A 20,759-nucleotide genomic window follows, 5' to 3' on the forward strand; every position below is an offset into this window, starting at 1 on the left:
CACTCACCACATGTGAAAAAAATCCAACAGAGCTCATTATTGGCTGCCAAAAATGCCAAAACCATGTCAATAACAAAGCATCTCTGTACCAGTTTTTCTTAGCGACTCAGTTCCATAGCATAACTGAACTAGTACCTCAACAACCAGCATAGTGAGCTGTATACTTTTCACCAAGACTGTACAATTACCGCACAGAAGTTAGAAGTGTAGAGTTATGAATAAAAGTAACGTGACCACGATATCACACGCACGTACAGTATAACGAAATTATATCCTTTGTAGGAGTAAAATAACATGATTTGACTTACACAGGAAGGACCTGCAAAATTTGGGCCAACATTTCCACATTAAAGCCTCATTTGCCCTGCCTCTACATGTACAATGCGATTTAAAGCTATGCCACATCTGTTACTAGATGGCAGGGCTTAACGTGCTAGCCCTGCTCCCAGGTTTGGTGGATTAAGCACCAACTTGAAAAGACAATGCCTGCTGTGAAAGTGAATGCTCAGACATTTTTTTTTAGAAACTTTAGCCGCCAAATACATGCCAATTGCGCTTTTTTTACCTTGGCACCGTTTTTTTTTTTGCACCTGGAGATGTGTTCACAGCTGTTCTAGGGGTGGAGCTCTACATTTGCTCTTGACATGGCATATCCTTTACAGTCTTTACAGTGCTGTTGCTTTTAATCAGCACAAAATATCAAAGATAGCTTCAGAAATAGTTTTTGAAGTTCAAACGCAGCCACATGCAATCAATGAATTTTGTTCAAGAAAAAATAAAGATGTCTGGGGAACTGGGCAAGGAGTGGGGGGGAAGGGGGGAGGGGGAAACAAAAGACTTTCTGGAAGGGTTGACAAATGAAAACTGGCAGAGTCGCAATGCAGATAACCCTAGTTTTGAGTGCCGGTGCTTAACGCGAAGGCAGTATTCCAAGCAAAAAATAGAATCTGCTTGCTTTTGCATTACTAGTCTCCTTTGGTACTTCCCTGTTAGGCATACAAAAGTTTGCAATGATCAAGTTAGGAATAAGACAGAGTGCAACAGAAAAAATGTTTATTTTCTTACAATACAGCACAACACATATTTCCACACTCTTACAACTAAGAACACTCATAAATAGTAACAGGTGTCGCTTTAAACCGACTAAAATAAGTTACATCTGATTCTTGCACCAATATTCCACAGAATCGCATGTATTCCAATGTTCTACCATGTCTATATTGCATTAAGTAGTTTGAAAAGTAGAAAAAAAAAGCAACTCTGGGCTGAGCAATTGCTTTATTGAAAAACGCTTTCATAGCAGTATTATTGAACACCCTTAGATTAAATTCTAGGGCCTCCCACCGGGTGCTTGTTTCAGCAAGCTTTTCCCGAACACAACCTTCCTCAATAGCACAGATTCATTTTGCCCCAGCACCCAACATCACCCCATAACCACAATAAATAAAAAATACATTCTTGGCCATACAGCAAGAAAGCCTGCTTTTACCAACAAGTGTGCACTCCACAGACTGCAACTTTAACTAGCATTTTCTGATAGCTGACCACCTTGACAAGCCTCGACACTACTTTATTGACACCGTCCTGGTAAATTAACTTGTACGTCGACAAGAAGGCTTCTTAACTTCTAGGTACATCTACCTTTCCACAGAATACAGGCTACTAGTTGAATGACTTGATGAAGTTGATTAAGCCATTTGTTGACGAATCGTGAGTGGACACTGGGTTTTTGCCTTTCAGTTCTGGCTGGATGGCTTTGGCCAGCTGCTTGCCCAGCTCAACACTGAAAAACAAAGTACCTCATGAAACATTTGGGCCCGAAAATTTCGACGCAAGGAGGAAAAGAAGAAACGTACCCCCACTGATCAAAGGAGTTGATGTCCCATATGATGCCTTGAGTAAAGATCTTGTGCTCGTACATGGCTGCAATGTGAAGTGGACATTATTCGCCAAATGAGCCCACGCTGACTCGGGTGCCAATGTACGTACCAATGAGCATTCCCAGGTTGAAGGGTGTCATCTTGTCCACCACAAAAGAATTGGTTGGCCGGTTACCTTCAAAAACCTACCAAAAGGAAAAAATGCAAACCTCAGCTTGTCTAACAGTCCCAAAGCCGCTACAGGAAATATTTAATTGTTCGACACATGACACATACAAGCCATTATGTATGAAGTTGGACTATTTAGCAAAACTGACAGCCATTACAAATGCACAAATGTTCCCTTGCCTAGACTAAGGGAAGTTGTGTACTAAGCAAAAAACTGGCAATGATTTCCTTGAACAAGTTTTCACTAAGGCAAATTTCATTGAAATTTCATTAGTTATGGGGCTTCATTTCTTTTATCATCTTTCTTTTATCTTTCTTTTTTCTTTCTTTTATCATCAACCAGGTAATTTATGTACAAGCATTCTCTTAAAATGCATAGGAGCATTTATACAAGGTGTTTCAAGGAAAAATTTAAGCTATTTTAAAAAATAGGCTTTTAAAGGTAAAATTGTTTTCCCTTGCTCGAAGTGATCAGGGGCTGTGGCGGACGCAGTAAAATGAGTTTCAATTGCTACTTAGAGCAGCAATTACCTAATAGTTATTAACTTTATTGGTAGAAATTGTCGAAGATAATCAGTCCACCCGATATTCAGCATTAGATTTGCAAAAATGTAACTGCTCGCAGACCTATGGGCTGAGTATTCAGTCGTCCGGACACTGGCATCTGGAGCGCGGCGGCTGCAAAGCGCCGCGCTCCAGATTTCACAGACTTCACCTTTTCGTCGCTTCTACATGTTCGCAACTCCATGTTTGTGCCACAGCCTGGCAACAACCTAGATGGCCGGTGCATGCCGGTTCACAGCTCAACTTATTCTTATTCCTGGGTTACAATTTTTTTTTTGTAATTTTTGCAGCATCTGACTGTTGTGTTTCACAGATGCAGGATACATTGTCACTAGTGTTAATGCACTCTGCTTCAATGACCCCTGTATTCTCATTCCCCTCTACACTAGAGTCTCCATTCAAGGATATTCTTGAGAGCCATTTTTGATTGTAAAAGTGTTGTGGTACCCTCCACTCAGCCAAGTTGAGAAAACACAAGGAGTGGCGGACAGACTCAGAATACAGCCACCATAACCACCTGGAGTGGCCTCAAGGACTGCTTCAGCGAGAGTGCCGAAATCATTGTTTGGTGTGAGCAGACCATGACCATGCAGCTAAGGGATCATACGATGTTTCGATCAAGATGAAAGGCTTTTCCTGTGAGCGTGAGGTTGTGCAAAAAACAACCCTCACAAAAGAGGGCTGTTTGACAGCACAGCCACATATGTGCAGCCCTTGTGCATGCCTCACGTGAGCTCATGTGTGGTTTTACAGCATGGTGGCAAGTGTTGCTATCGGCACCCAAAACGAGCATTGCCATTAAAAGCAAACCCGCAAACAAACTGCCCCTCGGGAAAGGGCCAGCAAAAGAAAAACAAGCCATGAAGAGAAGGCACATCGCGGTGTTGGACACCTGCCGCCCACGTGAAGGCCAGGAAGCAAAGCTCCAGACCCAAGGGCAGTGATCATGCACCCAGCCAACCACTGATGGCTGATGGCATGAGCCCAAGTGGCGCATGCCAAAGACGCAGCATGTGTAACTTGAAGGGGGAAGGGACGAGGAATGTTAAAAGGGGAAGACTCAGCCACTTTAGTAGTCATCTAGCCAACAGTACTGCAGACGGGTGAACGTCAAAGCCGGCTTCTAAGGATTCCGCTCGCTGCTTTGCAAGACACCAACACCAGCATTACCCGGCAGTTCATACATATCAACATGCCAGCATCTGCAGCCTTCACTGTGTTTGGACCTCCAACTGGAAGGCACAGCGAGCGTCGCTCTGTCACTACTGGAGCTGGGTAATTCTCAAGGACATTTTCAACGTAGTTCTAAGGGTCTTTGAAAAAATCTTTTTATTCAATATGAGTTATTAGTTTGTAATTAGTGCAAAGTTAATCCCGCTTCCTATAGACAGCATTGCAAATAGGGAAAATATGGGTAGTTTTCTGTCGTTAGTTGTATTTTTCATAATGTAGCAGGTGTGAACACTATTTAGTTTTCTGCCCAGACTAAATGACAGGTGCATTTTCTTTGCCTAGCCACAATGAAAAGATTGTAGTGTTGTCGATTTGAGACGAACTTACTCTCTACGCCGCTACTGGCGAAAGCCACACGCCAAAGGCCTACCACCTCTGTCACGGGTTAATAGGAGGACTGCACTCCTACCCACTGATACAAACCCCAGAAGGTGACACCAGGTTGCACACTCACAATTAACGGCATGGTAAAGCCCACTACCTTTAATATGCCGTTGTCGTACTTCGTAATTAACTGGAGGAAATAGCAGGCGTTTAAAGCGTACTGCACATTTATCGTACATGCGTACTCCAGCTGCACATGTACGATTTGCGCCAAGGAGAAACGGCATAATCCTTCTGTGTGAGCAGTAAGCGAGATGCAATGCTGCCTCATACCATGCCTGCAAGCTTCGGAACATCAACTCTTTTCTATGTGCAGCGACTGCACGAATGCATGCCAGTGCTCCACAGCAAGAAATAAAATTTTGTGCTCCATTCCTACCAAATGTCCCAGAGCAATTAGCACTTTAGGGAACATCGCCATGTAGCACCAGTAAAAAAAAATGAAAGGCACATCATGCACACAAACCTGGAGCAAACCAATAATGAACAGTTGCATTCTGCACTGTTGCAGCTAACTGCCGTGCTTACCACCACTTATATCGCTTCTGAAGTTCCATGTCCATTAACACTCTCCGGGAACAACCTTCTACTCATGGGTACTCGCAAAAACAATGTATGCTCAAGCTTCTGTATTTCCACCCTGACAACCACACGAAGGGGACTTCTTCGCTCCCGGGCTCCTTGTATGTAAGGCAGCATTATAACCTTGTAGTTCAATGGTCATGATCAGAAAAAGCCACAAGCACCACACCAGCAACGCATCATGGAGAGAAAAGCAACCGGGCGTGAAAATTAAGATGCTCACACCAGCTCTGCCAGATCGCGAGCACAAACTCGGTAGCAAATATATAATAATTATCAACCATCCTGGCTACAACTTTCATTTTTACAAGCGAGGGGAAAAAAGAAATGGGACAAACCTTGTGGGGAAGAATCTTCTCAATGAGATCAGCACTCATCCCAGCTTTCTGCAGTTCAGCTTTGGTTTCGTCCTTGGATTTGCCTTTCATCAGAGCTTCTGGCTGAGCAAGGAAGTTGGCCAACAGTATCTGCAGTAAAAAAAAAAAGGGAGTTATCGGCATTATAACCGATGCATTCATAGTTGCTTCCCTGCACTGTCAGCAACTTTAATAAGGCATCCTATTTCACTTGCCTCATGATGAACTCCATGACTGATTGGGTTGTGTGTCTTCGCAGGAGCAATGAAGTCGCAAGGGATGAAGCGAGTGCCTAAACGAAAAGAGACAAAAACTTTTTACAGCATGTCCACGCAGGCAGTGTGGCGGCAACCATGTGTGGTGACAAACTGCCTTGAACTAGTTTTTACAAGGTGTCCTATGCAACCAGAGCAAAGCATTATAACTACAGTTGCGTGAATATCAATCCAAAACTGCAAATCAAATACCAACAGTAAAAACTGACTGCAAATCAATTAGAATATTTTCGAATATAAATATCTTTTTTTAGTGTGCATAATAGAGCTAAACCATACACAGAAAAATGACTTAGGCATTAAGAACCTAACACATCGAAATGTTCATGTACTGGTGGTAGATAAAAATGAGTACAAAAAATTAGAAATAAAGGATCAAGACAAGATAGCAAAGCAGTGCAACAATAAAAGAGGTAACGCAAACCAGTTGGTGCATATTGCTTAAAAGGAAAAACAATGCAAAAGACAGGACAAAGGAAGACTTGCCTCTCTTTTACAGTTCATTACTTTCAGTTCAGGCTCTAGTGTTAACCCTCTTACTAACACGAAACTTCTTTACAGCTTATAAATTTTATGCAAGTAGCACTCCACTTACACTAATGCAGACCAGAATTGGCTAACACTTGTTTTGAAACAAAGCTTACATGTTAAAGCTCATTTGCACAGCTTTCGTGTAGTGCGGAAAAACCAACCCAACGGGACATGCCGTGCAGTGAAGCTCGAAAGTTCGCATGTCATGCAGCAGAGCTAACTTTTACTGCTCCGTTATTCACAAATTTTGAATATTCGAAAACATGAATACTTCAAAAGGTAAAACTGTGCTGCGAGTCGAAAAGCGAACAATATTTGCAAAGTATTTGAAGTTTTGAACATTCAAATACCTCAAATTAAAATTACAAAGACTAATTCATAAAAGGATGCTAAAGTGTAAAAGTAAGTTGGCCTACATTGGTAGATTAGAATGCCACGAACAAATACACCACTCGCAGCAGCAGCAGCAATTAAGGCACTAGTTTCATGTGTCCCACAAGCAAAAAAACCCAGCGTTGTAAACAGGTGGCCCCAAAATTCCACGTACGTGCATGGAACACTGCTCTCGAACGAAAACGTGCCACAGAACCCCCCCCCCAAAAAAAAGCCAGATTCCTTCGGCAGCTCCTCAAGATCGTGTGATTCATGACCCCACAGCACACCAGGCAAAGCAGTCAGTTTCCATGTCAGGTGTTGGAGGCAGTGCACAGGAGTCCCCAGCACCCTTCTACGTGTACTCCTGTTGCCTCCCAGCGGAGCATTAAAAGCATGGTGAATGTCAAAACGCCTTCTTAGCTTCTTACAATGCTTTACTTCTCTTTAATGCTTTCAGAGAATTGCTGTCAGAAATGTCCTCCCTGTAAGCATAGCAAGCTGTAGGCATTTCCAGCTACCACTGCAGGTGACTAGGTATGTGACCTGTACTCCCAAGCATTTTTCAAACCCTTACTCATTGGCATTTAAATTATGTGCCTTTCTCATATCCATCACTGCCACGTACCCTGATGAATGAGCTGGTAGAAAGCGTGCTGTCCATTGGTGCCAGGCTCGCCCCAGACAATTGGGCCAGTCGTATAGGACACACGCTTTCCGCTTCTGGTGATGTACTTGCCATTAGACTCCATGTCCCCCTGCTGGAAGTAGGCTGCGAACCTGTGCATGTACTGCCGACAAAAAGATGGTGGTCCAGCTCTGGAGTCCGTACAAAAATCTGCTGCCAATAAAAGATCAATGCAACGGTGACCACAGCACAGAACCAGTACAGCGAGAATAAAAGAAAATTAGGGCTTCATGCAGCAATGCAACATCTCGGCTACGAGGTGCTCCACAATATAAAACTGCAAATTTATACCACGGGAGTTTAACGCATATGCACAGGCGTTTTTATATTTTACCTTCATCAGAGATAATGCCTGTGTGGCTTGGAAACTTGTGACAAGGAATGAGATAATGCAGAAGGAGCATCATACAACAACTAAATGATCATAGACCAAGAAAGAAGTACTTCCACCTTTGAAATGCCTCCCACCTTGGCCAGGAGCAAGTACAAGAGTACAGAGTGTTTCAAAAATAAAGTTCAAAAGCAGCACCAAACTGAAAATGTTTCGTTAGTGGAGCTACCAAGTTCTTGCACCAAGATGTCAACATATTTAAGATTGTCTTTCAATACTGTGACAGCTTTATGTTGCTTACTTTGGTATTCCGCACGCTCTGACTAATGGTGCCAAATTGCTGCACAACTTCAATGGTGGATACCTTGGCTAATTTAGAGTGAAATTAGAAAACAACAAGTAGAAGTGACACAACTGGGTGAAATATTGCCCTTTCTGCAACTCGTTTTGAATTTTCCGGGAAGTTGGGAAGTATGTAAGTAAAATGTTATCAGGCTAAGTGGCCCGGACATAGATACCCTAGTCAGACTTCTCTGTTCACATGCGAAAGAAAAGTGTTTAGCATACTGGTTCGCATGCAGAAACAGTAAAAGCCCGCTGATGCACTCCTGGTTGTGTTTTCCTCCCATTTACATAGTCAAAGCTTGGTCATGCATGCTGCAGCTTCTGCAGTTCAAAATACCTTTGGAAGATGCGTCTTCTCATGTCATTCTTTTTTTTGCCCGTTCACTGCAAAATGTACAGTGGCTCTAGCACTGTACTAGTGCAGTTAAATAGCCAGTTGGATTAAATCCTTTCTGCAATGAAGTTTGCCTTGAGGCACAGTGCTAGCTCTGTTGGAGGTACAGCGAAACCAGTCAGATCAACGATGTCAGGTAAAGAACTGCACTCATTATATATACTGACCTTATGCTGCTGTTACTCCCTTTTTGCTAATATAGCCGACAAATGGAATGACTACTGTTTAAAAGCACATTGCAGTGAAAACTTTCCTACAGCACTGCAATCATCATAGATGTTCTAGAGATGCTGCAGGTAAATCAGTGAATTTATTTCTCTAACCCACAGTTGGCTAGCTGGCACACTAAATCACATGTGAACATACTTCATGCTTCCTATACAGTGCAAAACAGAATCAGGCTAAGGGTAAGACACAAAGACAAAAACATTTTTTCATTCTTTTTCTCTCTGGAAAGCTGAACATCTTCCATTTCGCACTGTCGGATCAATTAGCAACCAGCCAAGTTCACAACAACAATGAGCCTGTTGATTATTCATTTTTTTTTCTTCTGATGTGCATTACCGTAAAGTTCCGAAAGAACGTCCACCCAAACTACAGAGATATCAAGGGAAAAATACGGGACGGGCAAACTTTCGGGTAAGGTGCAAAATACTACACAAAAGTGGCCGCACCGCAAATCCAAACTACGGTGATATTAAGTAAAAAAGCCGGACAGGTTGTGTCTCTTTTGCTCGAAATCAAGACATCGGCGGTGTTTGCGACCGCAGGACGTTTTCGCTGAGGAAGCTCCCTGGGCTTTGTAATGCGTCGAAGCTAGCAGGGTTTTAGTGTGTGGGCGATCTTTGAGGTCTTTGAGTAAACTGAATATTTCACCCCTACAAGGGGGGTGGGGGATGTTTCTGGGGAGGGCGTTCTCTTGGAACTTCGAGGTACTTGTTTTTAAACAGTGCTATTTTGTCAGCTTTCCAAAAAGAGTTTAAGAGCCAATGTGTGGTATTTGACAGCATCTTTACCAATGTGCTGGCAGCTTGCAACACCAGCTGCTGTGACACCCACAATGTTTTTATAGTAGAAACCCTTAGAAGCTGCTGTAACCGAAGCTGCTGTAACCCTATTTAACCGTATTGAGATGGGAGCCCTTACAACATTGACAGCTTTGTCAACTGTAACGTAGTAAAAAAATGCAAGGTTTCAATGTGACATACCTGGTCATAGGGCAGAAGGGCATGGCTTGCAGCTCCGAAGAAGTTGTGGTACCAGACTCCAAGTAATGCAAGAATCACTGGGATCTGCAAACAGCAGTACATCAAAAGCTGTTACAAAAGTCATACAATAAACTGCTGCTTCAACAGACTTCCTCTACACAAGCGCTTTTGTCAAAAGAACAAAGTCCCTTGTTGAAACTCCACTGAACACAACGCATACGGGCTTTAGCTGAATGAAGTCTAATACGATTATTAAGGAGGCACTGCTACAGTACATCACCTCAGTGGCCTGTGTGAAGAAATGTGGCACACAGCTTGTTGGCTAACATAGGTGTGGTTTACCAGATACCCCTTTCATGTTGAAAAGATTTAACGCTACAAAAATAACACTGAGCACCGTGCACTGGTTCAGGTGTTATCAGTGGGGGGGGGGGGGGCATTTAGCAAATAATTGTTAGCACGCCCATGCTATCCCAATTTCAAAAAAGCATGTGCTTTGAAGCTACATAAAGAGGAAGCATGCAGAGGACTGTCCAAAACCATATGCACAAAATTAACACAATATAAACACCCCATCTGCTACCTCGCCGAGCAAGAAAACTATGCAGCTGAATAAGTGCACACCACATGCAACTGGAAGGAGTGTACGCAGAGCACTGTGTGAGGAGCTCCCCCTTTTTTTTTTCTCCATGACACCTTCACAGGCTTTGAGTTGGTAAAAAAAGCCACTTTATGTCCAGCACTTGTGTGTACTTCTGTCTTTTACCCAGCCCTTTAGTGTGCTGCATACGATGTTTTATCGCAAAAATGGAATAGAACATAAGTCATCTTTGGCTTGAAGCACAACTGGACTCCCCATGTACCCACCCTGGTGTGGCACCATGGCATCTGTTATGGTGTTCTGTTATGCTTTGCTTCTTATGCCTTTCAGCTGCTCCTCATGTTGTAAGGGACTCAACAAATGCACAAAGCCTTCAGCCTGTGTTGTCACGCCATACAATGGACAATGAAGTTGCCAATGCAAACGGTTGATCTGAAGTTCGGACCTACATGGCCACTTTTGGCAGCAAGGAAGTGCAGTTATAACATAATCCTTTAATGGCCACCATATGCCTGATAAACTGCTGCGGTGCTCATGGACTTGGTTTACAGGAAGCACAAAAAACATGAACTTGCTCTTCATGACGCTGCACAAGTGAAACTTTTTGCCGAACAAGTTAAAAGATGTTAGCTCACGACGAGGTTCAGCCCCCAAACCGTCAACAGTCAGTATGCTCCCATTGCTTAAAATCATGATCTCCGTATTGTGACCTCGTTCCTGTGTCCCACATTGGATGGCCGTGTGCAAACCTGGCACACTCGAGTGTTCGTGTGTCCCGTTTTGGCAAAACTCAAATGGCAGTAACAATCCTAATAATGACCTCTTCTCAAGCAAAGAACTGAGGCAAGTCATGGCCAGACAGACCGGCAACACGAATTTGTACAGGCGCCATCAATTTATACCTGAATAACAACATAGTGCCTCTTGCACAAAGCAAGTCTTCATTTCTTCGTAGTCAACGGCCCCATACATTGCCCCTACCCAAAGGGCCTTTGAAACTAGCACCAAAAGTGAGAAGATTCAGGTCTGACGAGACTGCGAAAGGGCTCCAAGGCTCGTAGAGTTGTGGATCAAAGAACACCTCCTCCGAGAATTCACAGTGGGTAAAATTATCTTAAAATTATTGTTCACACTTATAAACTCCTACACTAAAAGTAAGCAAGTTGCATCCTAAAGCCTGAAACAAAGTGAGAAAAAGAATTGCCTATATAAACAGCAGTTGCAGTACACTTAGGAATGACTCCACTAAACACAACACAAGGTACTCACGTTGCCTTCCAGTGGTGCATTCAGGAAATGTTGGTCCATGAAGTGTGCACCAGCCAGGAGCTGCTCGAAATTGTCCATGCCTGAAAAACGGCACGAAACGCCAAAATACAACATGCACCAATTCCATGCTTGGTTCAATATATGCCAGTTTTCCCAAGATGTGTCCTAACCCTGATTTGATGATGGGGTTTAACATGCCAAAACTACACAGGTTATGAGGCGCGCCGTAGTGGAGGGCTCCGGACTAATTTTAACCACTGGGGATCTTTAACGTGCGCCGAAGTCTCCATCAGAAAAGCGGCCGCTGTAGCCGAGAATCGAACCCGTGTCCGTGGGCTCAGCAGCAGAATGCCTTAGCCGCTGAGCCACCACGGCGGGTTGTGTCCTAACCATAAGCAGGATGACTGGGAAGAGCTGCACTGAAGCTAAGCTCAAGCACGCCGCAATTGGTTCACCTGGACCACCGAGTGCTCTTTGACATGCACCTTGTGCACAGGCATTTTTCTACTTTGCCTCCATCCCCATAGGCAGCGCACATAAAAATGGGGGAAGCTCACATATATTTATATGCATGTTTTATGCTTCACTGGTTTCTGCACAACGGTTGATAACCGTGCGAAAAGCTAATGTGAATGGAGAGGCTACACACGCTATAAATGAAAAATCAAACTTGTTTGCAAAGGATCTCCAAAGGGATAACAAAGGCCTCTTCCTCTAGATTGCATTCCCAAAAGAAGACTACTGAAAAAACAGGGTGTGCAAAGACATACTAAGATGAAAAAATGCATTCGGGAGAATAGCCATTCTGATGAATGGGATGTGACAGACCCCAAGAAAGTGCTGCATGGGCACCCATTAGTGAACCACGGCCCATTAATGAACCACCAGGACAACCTGGGTTAGCCCAAGCATTTTGTATTGGTACGCAAACAGAAGATTATGCATAAAACCACATGATAGTTCGAACTGTTATTTTGAACCAATAATTAGCCATTACATCAGCAATAAGCAGGAGCAGTGAAATTGGCAAGAATGAAGCTGTACATTATGCATGCACTCTATTGATTTCCCATCATGAGGTTTTATTTTTCGTGGTAGTACTCTGAATAGTACTCCCAATATATTTAAGAAGTGTTCAGAAGGTATAAAATCAAATCACATTTCAGGGGAACTATTTGACATAACCACTATTAGCACCTAAACATTTTTGCTCCTGAATAACCTTTCCTGATGTGAATGCCTGCGATCAAATCAGGCAGTACTGTGAACACAACACCAGAAAATAAATCACTTTGTACTGCCACTACTCAGTGACTTTTTTTTATGACCAAGAAATCGTCAGAAATACATCAATAATATATTGGCAGCAATGGTTTTGATCCCACGAATAAAATTGGATGCACTAATTAAGTAGTCAAGTAAATGAAATGAAAAATCCAGGTTTCCAAGGCAAATTGAGTTTTTTCCTGATTATTTCATTACATGTAGCGTAAGTACTAGGAGCAACTTGGGGGCATGTTGGCTCACAGGTGCTAATCATTTTTTAATGAGCAGACGTGAATAAGGGTGGCTGGATGCTCACGTAGTGTGGTCAAACAACCAGCAAGGAAGGGACAGCACACAGCCACACACACCCCAATATTTCCAGCAGTCATTTGGTTACAGCTTGGCTTTCATCACTGCTGTGCACGAAGAAACATTAGAAAATGTGGGATCGCAACTGTTGTGGCCTGTGGTACAACAGCAGCAAGGCGGCAATGCTTACTCAAACTAAACATCATGCATAGTAAGGATTAGTTTTTGCCCTGGATGACTGGAGCCAAGTGGTGGCAATTAATTAAAACTCGAGAAGTTGTGCTTACAAGTGTGGCCAACAAAGCAGTTTATCGCCAATTGCAGACAGCGGTCGTGGGCTCACTACCACACCGCACACCCACATTGGAATTCTTTACCAATCCTTGCTGAAGTAACCCCAATACACTGGGATTTTTTTTTTTTTTTTGTCATGACTGACGACCTTACCTATACTAGCGTAATGCCATGCCATTGGATGCTTGCACAAACTTGGGCACACAAACGCTTCAGGTTTTTTTTTGCTTTGTATGAGATGAAACTGCCAGGTATATTACCGTAATTACCCGATTCTAACGCGCACCCGATTTTCCAGGCAAAAAACCGAAAAAACTTGCACCTCCGTTTGTAGCGCGCAAGGAACTTTGTGAGCAAGAAAAACGAATGCGAGAGAAACGGGCGGTTTATTCCCCGAAGTAATCTCACTCATCTCACTCCTCGTCGCTCCCCGAGAGCTCCTTGTCGCCTTACGCTGACCGCAACATCTCGTCGTTGGTGCCATCAAGCGCGTTCGCGATGCCACACTTCTGAACGAACGTTTAACCATGTTCGATGGGATTGTGGCCCACGCCTCGCATGCCCATCCGGTGAGCTTCACCAGAGGCATACGCTTCAGCAAACCGCTCGTGAACGCGTGGGAGCCGCTCGTATGCCGCGGAAGCGGCGCACCTTCGTTGCCGCTGCTGCCATAGCTGTTATCAAGCCCGCAAGTGGAATAATTTGACGATTTGTGTGAACGCCGAAAGAAAAGCCTAGGCGCCTAGATCCGAAAAATTGTTGCTAAAAGCTTTGGCGCCATCTTGAGATGGCGATGGGTGGAACGAAATTTTAGCTGTTTTGGCAGTTTCGGTTTTGTATCCGATTCTAACGCGCATGCGATTTTTCGGCCTATTTTTGCGGAAAAAAGGTGCGCGTTAGAATCGGGTAAGTACGGTACTTCCTCACATTATCACGACTTCCAAAAGGCTCTTTCTATGAAATAAAATTGCAGTCAGCCATCATACGAACTTCAGGACCAGATCACAAACATAGAAACACTCGGCATTAATACTGCTTGTGGCTCACATATGCAGCTACTTGCTTAGCAAATCCAAATCACCAATATATTCAGGTGGCAAAAACTAAAAATAACACGAACAAGTTTGTTGAGAACATTTGAGCTGAAGTATTAAAGCGCTGTCAAATCCATCCTAAACCCATACAAAAAGCTTCGGACTCTTAACCCAAGTTTTTTAAGAAGCAAACCTGACGAGGAAAAAGTAATGGTAAACAAGTAATGGCCAAGTGGTCAAGACAGGTGTTGACACTCCAGCTGCTTGAAGGTGTTGACACTTCAAGCAAGTAAATGCATAATCGAAAGTAAATTAATTCTGCTTGATTATTATGCGCTTGTATTCGGGCTTGCTTCAAGTATGAAATTAAAAGAATGCTTGTGAACATATGAGAGGCTATAGAAGACACGAAGGCATTTTTAAGCCACTGTGCAACAGGTTGAGTAACCATTGAAATTAAGACATACCTAAAAATGACTCCACTTCCCAATGTATTCACATGCTTACCGATATACAGTGCAATGGAGAGCCCAATGGCGGACCAGAGTGAGTATCGACCACCAACCCACTGAAAGAACGACAAAACGCTAAATTTTGATGCACACTTTTACACAAAAACTACAAGGGTCAGAGTAGGAAGGCCAGTACTCACATCCCAGAACTCAAACATATTCTTCTCATCGATGCCAAACTCCTTGACTTTAGGAATATTCGTTGAAAGTGCCACGAAATGCTTGGCCACATCAGCTGGCTAGAGAAGCAGCAATACACATTTGAAATGTCACACATTGCGGGATTTGCCTCAAAGCAAGTCCAAAGGAATGAAGTGAACACTAAAGGCTCTTACGTTCTTTGTATGATTCATCAGCCATTCCTTGGCCGAACAAGCGTTGGTAATGGTCTCCTGAGTAGTGAATGTCTGCAACACAGAAAAGTTTACCTCTCTATCCTGAAGATACACATTTTTTAGAAATGCAAACCAAGAGGTACTTGCCTTGGATGCAATTATGAACAAGGTAGTTTCAGCGCTAAGCTTCTTGAGTGTCATTGCAAGGTGTGTGCCGTCAATGTTGGAGACAAAGTGAACATTTGGTCCACTCTGGTATGGCTGGAGTGCCTCAGTCACCATGAGAGGCCCCTGTAATAGATTCCGTATGCAATAAGATGGCAACTTATGCAGGGAGGCCCACTGAAGTGTCTAGCTTCCCTTAACTGGTCTTAGAGCTATTTTTTTATTTACCAACCAAATTTAGTAAGACTGCACTGCATTATAGTTTTTTGTGCTGGTTTCAAATCTACCATTAGATTTTAAGTTGATTATATTTTGAGTTAATGATTGATTGCCATTATTTTGGGTCACAGTTACTAAATAACCACTCCATACAGAATGGCAATTACCACGAGGCTAGGCAGACAAATGACTAAAGAATACAACATAGGAAGAAATTTTTTGATTAAGCTATTTTTGGTCGTTTTACAACACAATGAACTTTGCTTCTCCCGCACTCTGCCAGAAATGGCTCGCAGGTGGTGCCAATTGAACACAATAATAATTCCCCAAAGCCTCCATTTCAAAAATTTGTTTCCAACATTGTATTCTCCACACATTTCGGTATCAGAAGCAAAAAGAATTACAGTTGTACCTGCTCTGGGTGCCGATATATCTGAGGATGAAATGCTAGCTTTGCATTGCAAGAAAAGTGCCGTTTCACCATCGAATTCTGCGCTAACTGAGCTATACAGTGCACTTTAAAATGTTATTATAATATAATAACAAAATATGGTGCCTTTTGATGGGGAAATTTACAGACTGATAGAAAAAAAGTCTGTGGAGGCCGAAAATGCCATTTTTCAGAAAACGCTTTTTTTGACCGTTTTTCGGCCCCAAAGACCCAACTGCCCCCTTAAAGCCCCTCCTCCACTTCCGGTATATGACAGTGGTGTAGACTAAATGCACAAGTTTTGATGCCCTAAGACTCAGTTGCCTGGGTTTTTCTGAAAAACTGCCATTGAAGGGGCATGCACATATTACATCTCCTTTGAAACACAACTGATCTAAAACCAATGTGAGGAGTTTCGGCCAGAGACTTTGTTCATAGACTTTCCAATGCACTCACAAGGTCAGAGCCTCCAATGCCAATGTTGACGACATCGGTGATCGACTTGCCAGAGTAGCCCTTCCACTCGTGGTTCCGGACAGCATCTGAGAATTCTCGCATGTGCTTCAGAACGCTGTTGACCCCGGGCATCACCTGAAGCCAATTTCCATTCATATATCACTTGTTACCAATACAATGACAAGAATAATTTGTTGCCCTGGATGCAAATTACTGCCATGCCACTAAAAAGACACAAGAGTAAAAACAAGCTGACCTGCATGGGCAGAGCCATGAATACAATGGTACCCTTCATGGCAACAACAGTTTTTTAATGCAGAAAATACTGAAAGCACAAAAACGGGTATCACTGCCTAATACCTTATTTCTGCTCAAGCGGGCCAAAGTGTGGATGTGCAGCTAATGCACGTAATATAACAGTGTCTGCATACATAATTACTTTCTTTGGGGCTTCTGCCTAAACAATGACGATAGGGGCTTACAAAACCACTTTAGCAAAGAGCAAAGAACAGGAATGTGCAAGATTTTAATATGTGGCACCTGAAATGATGCAATAATGGACGAGATTCATGCCAGAGTATACTGGCCCCTAAAGACTGCAGCACTTGCCACAAAAACAAATTGTACCATTGTCCAATCTGTGCCAGCAGCAAATCAAAATCTTGTACAATGAGAAAAAGATAGGGAACAGTTGGTACATCAGTGTCCCGACATTCGTTTCATTCTCTGCTCGTACACCTGTCCAGTTTTTTTAATATCACAGGAGCACTAAACAACAGGCTACTTGGTGGCAGATTCCATAGAGGGGATCCCAAAGGTGCCCTCTTTGGGGCAACAGTACACAATGCACATTCTGAGTTGAGCAGGCAGCACAGACAAATGAAAATGGCTAGCCAAGCATGGCCACACGGACAGTATAATTGATGGAGCCTGCTGAACCAGCTCGCAACAGTTCAGTGCCACCACTTTGCAGAAACAACCACACACACCTGCATTTCTAGAAGCACAAGAGAAACAGCGAACTAACTGGTCGTGCCCATCTTTTGACCACCAGTAAATCAAATGACAAAGTTCACGTGCCATGAACTGCACTAGTGAAGCAAAACACCAGAGTGTTAGCGTATCAAATGGACCCAGTGTGAGTGTAGTGGCTGTATAACTGCAACGCTTTGCAATACTGCAGCACATAGCAGACAACCTAGTTGATGCCCCTGTAATATTAAAAGGATTGGCCATTCTATTAAGGTGATGATAGTCCATTAAGGAGACAATCTACGAAAGGGACATATATAAAATGACACAATCAAACATTGAGAACCTCAAGCACCCAAGCTACACCTCAGCTATGAGGTGCGCCACAGCGGAGGGCTACGAGTTGATTCTGACCAACTGTGAATGTTTAATCTTCGCCAAAAACTCCACAGGCATTTTTCGATTTTGGACATTATCGTAAAAAGCCAGGATTGAACCCGTGTCCTTGGGCTTATTCATAAGTACAACACTGTAGCCACTACGGCGGGTGATTTCTTTAACAAGTGAATCTAGTGCCTAGCTGCACAGCAGTTACTACTACTACTACAGAAGATGTTTCCAATGTAGCTGAAGAACAATAACAGCTGAATAACTTTCTTTTAATTCAAAGATCTCACGTTGCATAGCTCTTTTGGATTTTGTTGCGACAACAAGGTATGCTTGCTTGCTCAGAAAAGAATTAATACCAGAATCTCTCCCTTCAGTTCCCCTTACATTTTTTTCCGTGGTAAATAAAAAAAAAGTCACAAAGTGCCAAGCAAGCCTGCCCATGTGGTGCTACCATTTAGAAGAATGTTGAAAGAATACAAAAATTAGCCAGCTGGCAGCTGTCCTTTTGGGTATTCTCTTCACTACCTATACAAGGGGGCCTCTGCTGCTGACTGCAGTGTGTGTGCGCACATACGCACCGGCAGTACAAAGCGGCAACCACTCCCACATTAACCTGCATAAATCTTGAATGCACTTGGAAGTCAAAGCAAAGCATCTGGTCCGAATATAAATTAAAACAGACCTTATTACCTGTGGTAGCAGGGCAGCCAATAAAGTTATTTTAAAAGCAAAGGTTTGTGTTCTTTAAAAATACATTTAACAAAAGTTGCCACATAATCTTACCCTGTATTTATTAATAAAATTGTTTGATAAGTTTGGTAAATTTCTAAGACAGCACCACAATCTTTGTGGTGACATGACTAACTACCACTTTTCAATCAAGGTCAGGAGAGGAATTAGCAATAAGCGCAGCGTCTCTGTATTCATTTTCTTGCTGGGATATCTCATGAGCAGTTTTTAATGCTTCTAGGAGGCAGCACCTCCCTTGCTGGAAATGCCTTGGATAACTCCATAGGCCACGCCTCTTCACGATGTGCGACATGTTCTTTTGAGTCACGCAAAAATGGAAAAGGAACAAAAAAGCAACAATGGCTTTGTGTTTTTAAGGAAAAAACAACTGTGCCTCCGAACAAAAGCAGATACAACTTTGAGTAGTGCGATCGGCAAGTTAAAACAAGACGTCCTTCAGCTTTGTCTTTTTAAACTGCTGCTACGAGTGGTATATTTCTACCTCACCCCTATGGTCTACTTTTACTTGCCAACTTGTTAACACACTTTGGTCTCTAATGAAATTTTTCTAGTGATGCTTGTTGGTAGGACAATTTCGTGGGCTGCATTTTTTTTCTCCTTGTAGCTGCTGAAAGGCAAAAACCCCCAGACCAGGCAAGCTGAATTAAGCTTTAAGAAAATGATTCCCCCCCAAAAAACCTGCTGGGGCTCCCCATGATATGCTTCATATAAGTACAGTCTTGGTTGAGAGTCCCTAGGCCATGCCAAAAGTTTCCTGGTTACAAATAAGTCAAAGCAGAAGCTTAACTATTGACATTGAACAATACGTATTAAACTATAAAGCTGGTAAAAGCTTCATGTATCGTAATCATAGCAAAAATATTCTTGTTGTACTAGAAATTTAAGTGTGCTTTACACACTTGTGACCCGAGAACTTTCGAAAGAAAAAAATGTTGCTGGTCCCAGCTGGTTTATGGTTACATTTCCAGCTGGGCCCAGCTGGTTCTAGGTGGTCCCAGCTAGCTCCAGCTGCGAATTCAACCATAAACCAGCTGGAACAAGCTACCTTTTTCTCTTGGGTTAAATTTCAACCAAAACCGTAGTAGCACCTATAGGCTGCTTGTCAAACATAAAATGCAAAGTCCCTGTTGCAATACCAGCTGCAAGGTCAGTATTACTTACATCTTTTCCATCATGAAGGATTGGAGTGTTGCTGCGGTTCCGTAATGCTACGTGAAGCACTGCCCTCCCTTCAGTGAAGTTGATCTTGTCACCTCGGAACATTGCGTCCCGGGCCAGTGTCACCTTACGGGACTTGGCGAGATCAAAGAGCTTGGCCAAGACTTCTGCGTCGATTAGGTTTTTGGAGTAGTCGAACAAGAGCACTCCATTGCCAGGGGTCTTCAACTGAATGCTGCAAATGTCGAAATTGGGCGATATATGGTTAACATTACGACAAGTAGAATAAGTTGGTTACAACACTGATAATTTCGATTACGGGGCAGAAGAAATGTCGCGCCCAGAAATTTTGCACTTCAGATCCGGCTACAAGCTAGACGCAACACATTCAATTAGCATAGCAAATAGCAAGGCATGTGGTGCAGTGTTTATGTTGAACAGCGGGACATCGGAACGCCTGCCACTCATACGAAACTAAGCGAAAGCGAAGCAAAGGCGGAAAAAAAGGAAAGAGCAGTCACGGTTGGGTTCCTGTTTCCTTGAATCAAGGATCTAGCCAAAAAAAAAACAAGAAATCGCGTCAACCCTGGGAACCTCAAGGTCGGGCAAGGGCAAGATGACTACCTCTCAAGCAGAAGGCGGAACTATTCCAAGCACACAGTGCACGTACAAGACGTGCCTTGACACAGTAACCCGTAGTTACCGCCCACTTAACAAGTAACAAGTCAACGTCTAACCTGTATTTCTTGAACCGCTCCGGGTCGCTTTTAAAGAGCGCTGGCATGCTGATGTTCTTCCCATGGCTGTTGTAATATTCTTGCAGTACCTTGTAGGCAGGGTCTTCTGTCAGGAAATGGTCCTGGGTGAATGTCGCCATTGCTACTTCCCAGCAAAGCTTCACACGGAGCTGACTTTACCAGAACTGCTCAGGCGGCTCAGCACGGTTCAGCAAGCGCGATCCGCACTGAAAGCGCTGGAAGCAGTGCAGCGGGTATACTGCTGCTAGCGAGTGCAGAGAGCGCGGAGCAGGCACGGAGCCAAGCCAGCCAAGCCGACAGCTGTCAAACGACGTGACGTCACGGAAATGGCAGGATGACGCAAAGCTCACTTCCGGCGCTCGCCCCCGCCCGCGAGATTCGTTCGTGTGGTGGCGTCAAATGGAAACCTATGCACACACACAAGTGTGCTGGAATATTGATACGATTGGTACACTGTGGTTAAATTGCGGTAACGTTGGTAGTTTGACTGTATGGCAGTACCAACGTTTTTAGATTAGCTCCTAATCTAA

At 43.4% G+C, this 20,759-nt stretch overlaps 1 protein-coding gene across 1 annotated transcript; it reads right to left on the reverse strand.

Annotated features, from left to right (window-relative positions):
• Positions 1-1,036: 1,036 nt before the first annotated feature.
• On the reverse strand, positions 1,037-20,521 carry Pgi (glucose-6-phosphate isomerase). The gene is made up of 15 exons (XM_077686179.1): positions 20,209-20,521; positions 19,475-19,706; positions 16,202-16,336; positions 15,079-15,222; positions 14,932-15,003; positions 14,737-14,835; positions 14,592-14,652; positions 11,182-11,261; positions 9,312-9,395; positions 6,974-7,136; positions 5,383-5,459; positions 5,150-5,278; positions 1,990-2,065; positions 1,857-1,923; positions 1,037-1,783 (listed from the first exon to the last, which is right to left on the reverse strand). The coding sequence occupies exons 1-15, from the start codon at positions 20,346-20,348 to the stop codon at positions 1,663-1,665; spliced, it is 1,680 nt and encodes a 559-aa protein (XP_077542305.1). The 5' UTR covers positions 20,349-20,521; the 3' UTR covers positions 1,037-1,662.
• Between the last annotated feature and the right edge of the window lie 238 nt (positions 20,522-20,759).

The sequence above is a fragment of the Haemaphysalis longicornis genome, unplaced genomic scaffold (assembly GCF_048455015.1).
Source record: "Haemaphysalis longicornis isolate Haplotype H1 unplaced genomic scaffold, Haemaphysalis longicornis Haplotype H1 scaffold_1, whole genome shotgun sequence".
Classification (NCBI taxonomy): Eukaryota; Metazoa; Arthropoda; class Arachnida; order Ixodida; family Ixodidae; genus Haemaphysalis; species Haemaphysalis longicornis.

Coding starts and splice junctions, on each gene's coding strand:
- Pgi (XM_077686179.1), bottom strand. CDS start 20,348: ATGGCGACATTCACCCAGGACCATTTCCTGACAGAAGACCCTGCCTAC. Junction 16,337..19,474: donor TCCTTCATGATGGAAAAGAT/GTAAGTAATACT, acceptor AATTGGCTTCAG/GTGATGCCCGGGGTCAACAG. Junction 9,396..11,181: donor ATGCACCACTGGAAGGCAAC/GTGAGTACCTTG, acceptor TGCTGTTTGCAG/ATCCCAGTGATTCTTGCATT.